The sequence below is a fragment of the Hyla sarda genome, chromosome 1 (genome assembly GCF_029499605.1).
Source record: "Hyla sarda isolate aHylSar1 chromosome 1, aHylSar1.hap1, whole genome shotgun sequence".
Classification (NCBI taxonomy): Eukaryota; Metazoa; Chordata; class Amphibia; order Anura; family Hylidae; genus Hyla; species Hyla sarda.
In genome coordinates this window covers 37,706,647-37,713,200 of record NC_079189.1, presented here as the reverse complement: position 1 = coordinate 37,713,200, position 6,554 = coordinate 37,706,647, and the positions used below count along the sequence as shown (strand labels likewise).

At 50.0% G+C, this 6,554-nt stretch overlaps 1 gene segment (V, D, J or C); it reads right to left on the bottom strand.

Moving 5' to 3' along the window:
* Positions 1 to 4,267: 4,267 nt before the first annotated feature.
* Positions 4,268 to 4,755, bottom strand: LOC130335921 (immunoglobulin kappa variable 3-20-like). The segment is given in 2 exon segments: positions 4,268 to 4,593; positions 4,707 to 4,755. Coding segments are annotated over 2 exon segments (375 nt in total).
* Between the last annotated feature and the right edge of the window lie 1,799 nt (positions 4,756 to 6,554).

Genomic DNA, 6,554 nt, shown 5'->3' with positions numbered 1-6,554 from the left:
TGGTGCGGTGATCCCTCTGATCTCTCCATTCTGCCGGATAGTCTCAGCGAAGAGCTCTATAACACAAACAAAAAGAAGAGGTGAAAGAGGGCAGCCTTGTCTAACCCCTGAAAGGATGGGAAAGGGGTCAGTCTTCCAGCCGTTCACCAACACCGTGCTGTAAATGTCAAAATACATAACGTTAACAAAAGAGCAAAACATCTTCCCCAGGCCCAGCCTGCGCAAAACCCTGTCCATGAATGCGTGGGAGACACGGTCGAACACCTTCTCCTGATCTAAACTGACCAGGGCGGCGTGGCCCCCGCGGTCCTGGATGTAATGGACCGTGTCTCTCACAAGGGCAAGGCTGTCAACAATCCTGCAACCAGGAATGCTGCAGGTCTGGTCCGGATGGACGATCTGCCCCATGACAGGTTTCAGCCTGTGTGCCAGCACCTTGGCGAGAATCTTGTAGTCCACGTTCAGGAGAGAGATGGGACGCCAGTTTTTCAGGTCACATCTCTCCCCCTTCTGCTTATACAAGATCGTGATCATCCCTTCCCTCAACGACGGAGGCATTCTGCCCCCCACCACCATCTCCTCGTACACCTCCAACAGGTCCGGACAGATCAGCTCACCCAGCGCTACATAGAGCTCGGCCGGGAGATCGTCACTGCCCGGGGTCCTGCCGGGCTTAAAGGATTTAGCGGCAGAGAGCAGCTCCCCCACCGTCAAGGGATCGTCCATAGCTGCCGCAACTGTGGGATCAACAACATTAGTGATACCTGACAGGAACCTCTCGGCGGCTTCGGGGTCGGATGACTTGGGGGCGTAGAGGTTGCCGTAGAAGTCGGAGACGACCCCCATCACTTCCTCCTTGCCACTCCACATGTGTCCGGTCTCATCTCGTAGCTCAGTCAGGGGCATGTGGCCAGCATGGAGCTTCCTGAAAAAGAAAGAGTTACACTTCTCACCCTTCTCCAGGTTCTCCACCTTGGAACGAAAGACGATTCGCTTGGATTCCTCCTCAAAGTGCCTTTTCAAGCCCTTTTTGGTCTCCTCCAGCTCCTCCCTGACGTCCCAGCCACACTGGAGCAGGTCCTGAAGGGACCGCAGCTCGCGCTGCAGTTTCCTGAAGTCCCACTTCTTCGCACACGCCTGTTGTCTGCCTTTTGCCTGAAAGAAACAACGGAATTCGACTTTAACATATTCCCACCAATCGCTGATGCACTTGAACAGACATTTGTCATTATGCCATACAAGGTACGCGTCCCTAAGTTCCTCCATGACCTCCCTCTGCTCCAACAGGGCACAATTCAACTTCCAGGAGCCTGGGCCAGGTGGGAATCCATGGCCCAGAGTCCCCCGGAATCGAATGGCCCTGTGGTCAGAGAAGAAGCAGGGGACCATAGAGTACGACACCTTTCTGACTGCTCTTGAAGTGAAGATGAAGTCTATCCGAGAACGGAGTGAGCCATCGGGGCGGCTCCACGTATAGTTTACGGAGCCATTCCCGATGGACCCAACAACGTCCTGCAAGGATGCCTCTGTCACCATCTCAATCAGCAGTTTAGACGTCACGTCCAGGTTGGCGGATGTGCCAGAACTGCGCCCGTCCACCTCAATGGGGCAGTTGAAGTCACCACCCAACACTACTGCCCTAGTGGTGGCGAGTTCAGCCCGCAGGGCCTGGAGAACCTCCAGTCGGACATCCCTCTAAGGGGAGGCATACACGTTGATGAGCCGCACGGGCTCACCCGCCCAGGAACCGTCTGCGACAAGAAGTCTGCCACAGACGAGCTCCCGGACGGAATCAAGTGCAAAGTTACCTCCCCTGATCAGGATGGCCACCCCCGCAGACCTATTGTCACCCCCACCAGACCAGTAGGGAGGGCCGTGAGGCCACTGCCTGGCCAGATGGTTATAAGACCTAGAAGCAGACAAAGCACATTCCTGCAGCATGTAAACATCACACCTCTGGGAATCTAAGAACGTAAGGACAGTCTGAAATCTAAACCAAGCTCTAATACTCCTCACATTAATGCAGAAGATGTTGAGATCAGCCATGGGAATAAATAGAGAGGTTAGTTCAGATACTAGTTACCACTCTGGTCGGGCGGGTCCTCTTCTCTGGCGCCTGTCGGCTCCTGTGGCTTCTCATAGCGCCCTTCCAAGAACTCGTCGTAGACCGTGTTGGCCGGAGTGTCCAGGATTTTCTTGACCTCTGGGTCCTGCAGCAGCTCCTCCATAGATTGAGCTTGGACTGGCTCTGCTTGGACCTGCTCCACTTGGGCCTGCTCCATCTCCTCCTCTCCTTCTGAAGCTTCAAGGCTCTCGCAGACCTGCTCCATCTCCTCCTCCTCATCTGAAGCTTGAGGGGTCTTGCAGGTCTCGATAATCTTTCTTTTGTGGGAATCTTCTGATGCGTTGTCCCTTCCTTTCCTCTTCCTCTGTATGGTACCTGGGGGAGGAATCACAGGAAAGTCCTCCGAAGGGCAGGCACCAGCAGCTGGAGGGGGGTTAGGTGCTGCTGGGCCAGGAGAGAAAGGAGGCTGGGTGGGGCGGGGGGCAGGAGAGAGTGCCCGGGCAGGGGAGGGGAGGACGGGGCAGGGGTGGCCCGGGCAGGGGAGCATGGGGCAGGGGTGGGCCGGGGTACGGGGGGCAGGGGTGGGACGGGGTGGGGCAGGAGGGGCAGGGGTGGGACGGGATGGGGCAGGAGGGGCAGTGGTGGGACAGGATGGGGCAGGAGGGGCAGGAGATGGGGCGGGAGGGGCAGGGGCGGGAGGGGCAGGGGAGGGACGGGACGGGGCAGGGGTGGTGGCTTTCGCCTTCTTACCCTCCTTGGTCGGCTTGGCCATCCGTGCTGCTGGCTCCGGAGCTGGGGCTGGCTTCGGTGCTCTCGCTGCCACAGATGCCCATGTTCTCTCCCTCTGGGGGCAGTCCTTGTAGCTGTGGGCTGCCAATCCGCAGAGGTTGCAGGTCTTGCTCTTGGGGCAGTCCTTGGTCGTGTGACCTGTCACACGGCAAAACCTGCAGGTATCCTCCTTACAGTCCTTGCCCTCGTGGCCCATCTTGCCACATCTCCTGCAGGTCTGCGGCATGTCCGGGTAGAAGATAAGTCCTGTGGAGTTGCCCAAGGAAAATGTCGTTGGCAGGTGCTGTAGTCCATCTGGAGAAGCAAGGTTCTTGTTCAGTCTGACGACCGCAGACCACTTGCAGGTCCAGTATCCGAGGGAGTTCAGGATGCGGGTGGGCTCCCTCACCACGGTGCAGAAGCGCTTCAGGAAGGTCGAGATACCCGTGCCTTGGGTGTGTGGGTTCCGCATTGAGACCGTCACCCGCCTCTCCTCTCTTTGAATAGGGCAGTTGCCCACAAAGCGAGAGAAAGGGGATTCGGGACTTGCCGCTTTCACCGCCTCCCAGTATCTTCTACAGGTCCCAATGGTGGCAAAGGTGATGTAGAAGATTCCAGAAAAGAAGGTTGCTATTCCCAGGGTGTCAGCCGGGGAGAAGCCTTGATCCGCCAGCATCTTCTTGCAGAACACATCGTGGGACATGTCCGGCACCCTTCCGTCCACAGGCTTGAGCTTCAAGGCAATAGTCTGCCTCATCCAGGGCTCCAGGGTTGGAGCTTCCAGGTTGGGAATTCTGCCGCCCTTCTGCCTTGCCGTGGTGGAGGTTGAAGCTTGCTGTGGTTGGGGCTGGACCTCCAGGCCTTGCCCTGCAGCCTCCTGGGTGGACTTGCTGGTTGAGGCCATGGCTTCTTCCAGCAGGCTTTTTTCCGCTTCCTTGCTTGTGGAGAGAGGCTTCGCAAAGTCTTCTTTCCCGGGTGGGAGGAGATATGCAGATCCGGTCCCGGTGGGAGGAGTTATGCAAATCCTTCTCCAGAGGCAGCGAGTTTCTTCGAAAAGATTCTGCGCTGCCTTCGTCTTCGCCGCTGTTCCGGAATTCACCGCCGATTCCCTTCTTTCAGGTTCTTCGTCGGCTTCTTCCGGAGCTGCAGTCTTCAAGATCTTCTCCTTCTTCAGATGTTCCGAGGCAGGCAGGAGACGATCTTCAGGTGATATGCTCTTGAGAATTGCGGTTCTAATAAGAACGAAAAGTACTGCAATCGTACTACGCAAAATCTCTACCACAATGCTTGGAGTTCTTCAGACCGTAGCGATCATGGTATCTCCCCTGCCAGGTAAGAGCAATTCCGCAAGTGCAGTGTGAACAGCTCTAATACTACAGAGATACACGTATAAGAGGCAGAGAATGAGGAAGGAGGTTTTTGTACGGCTCTGTATCACTGTGTGAGAGGGAAACTTTTCCACTGGTAACAGAAATAATCTCCTACATCATCTTCTGTCGCTCCTCTGATTGTAAGAGTGAAATATGTTCCAGATCCGGATCCAGTGAATCTCTCTGGGATCCCACCTAATCTTTTAGTAGCATCATAGATAAGACACCTAGGAGGTTGTCCTGGTTTTTGTTGGTACCAGCCTAAGACGTCGACTTTCCAGTCGGTGTTGTAGATACTTTGACTGACTGTACAAGACATGGTGACATCTTCTCCGGGTGACACTGAAATGTATCCTGGAGTCTGAGTGATCACAATCTCTCCACAGGATCCTGGGGAAAAGAACCAGAACATTCACATCTTCTTCCTACATATAACTGGTCAGCGCTGGTTATATACAGATAATAATGTAACCTCATTCTATGTATAAGAAATATCACTGTACCTTGTATGTACATATACAGGACACAGAGCAGAGATCTCAGGGAAACCATCTTTATTCTTCTGGACGACGTCACTGATCATTTGTTCTCAGGAAACATTGTTTATATCCTGAGATGTCTCTAGGGATCTCACCTAAGAAATGTATGTAAATTAGGAAAGATGCAAATAACACCCAGAGCTTCTTATGTGCACATGACTGTGTGACCTACAGATGGGCAGACAGACCTAGAGCAGGTTACAGATTAAACCTATAAGAAAAAGCAAAGTGTGTAGATTATAAGCAATGTAAGGATATATTTAGCTATAATATGGGCACATTGGGGGAGGTTTATCAAAACCTGTGTAGTAGAAAAGTGGTGGAGTGGGCAACTTTCCTCTGCGCAGTTTTTGATCCATCTCATCATGTTACAGCAGCAATGCTCAAACCTCCTGCAGTTTTACAGAACCAAGAGGAGATCACCATAGATGTCAGATGAACAATAAGATACAGCTTTATTACAGCCATGTGAGACTGACATGAATGGTCAAAGGGATGTACTAATACTACCAGCCAGGCCTACACAAAGACAACCCACCATGACTCAAAAAAGGAAGAATTTTGTATATTTTTTTCAAATGTTATAAATAAAAAATATATATGTTTCTTTATTGTCAGCAGATTCTTTAATATCCGGTTGCAACCCCTCCAAAAGGAGAAGTTTGTATAATTTCTTTTTTTTATTAAAAAAGCCTTTTTTTTTTTACTGTCTACAGGTTCTTTTATATCCTGTTGTAATTTCCAAAAAGGAAGAATTTTGTTTCATTTTTTTTAAATTTGCTAAATTTACAAAAGCGATTTTTTCACTGTAGACAGGTTCTTCACTATTTTGAGACACCAATTCTGTTACAACTTGAAAAAGCTTGTGTCTTCCGATACCTCTTTGTGTATTTTAACACTGGCAGGCATCTAGCAACAACCCGGAATACTTTATACAGCTTTAATTCAGTGTTAAAGGGGTACTTCACTGTTACCCATCTTATCCCCTATCCAAAGGATAGGGAATAAAATGTCTGATCGCAGGACCCGGCATTCTAAACAAACGCCAGGTTTGAGTGGCAGTAATCGTGATGTCACGGTCACGCCCCTCTTGATATCACACCACGCCTCCTCCATTCATGTCTACGGGATGGGTATTACTGCCAACATGCCCCCTCCAATAGACATGAATAGAGGGAGCGTGGCAAAACGGAGTGAGGGGACGTGACCGTGACATCATGATCACAACCTCTGACTCCAAGCATTCTGAACAAAATGTTCAGAACGCTGGAGCACCGGAGTACCCCTTTAACCCCTTATCCTCTTATGAACCCGGGTTTTTTTTTGTTTTTGTTCTTTAGTTTTTTCTTCCTTACCTTAAAAAATCATAATTCCTTAAATTTTACACCTAAAAATCCATATGATGGCTTTTTTATTTGTGCCACTAATTCTACTTTGTAATGACATCAGTCATTTTACCCAAAAATCTATGGCAAAATGGGGGGAAAAAATCATTTTGCAACAAAATTGAACAAAAAACGCAATTTTTGTAACTTTTGGGGGCTTCCATTTGTACGTAGTAAAAATTACACCTTCTCTTCATTCTGTAGGTCCATAGGATTAAAATGATAACCTACTTATATAGGTTGGATTTTGTCATACTTCTGGAAAAAATCATGACTACATGCAGGAAAATGTATACATTTAAAATTGTCATCTTCTGACCCCTATAAATTTTTGCACTGTGATCTGAAGTTTTTAGCGGTACCATTTTTATATTGATCAGACTTTTTGATTGCTTTTTATTCATATTTTCATGATATAAAAAGTGAC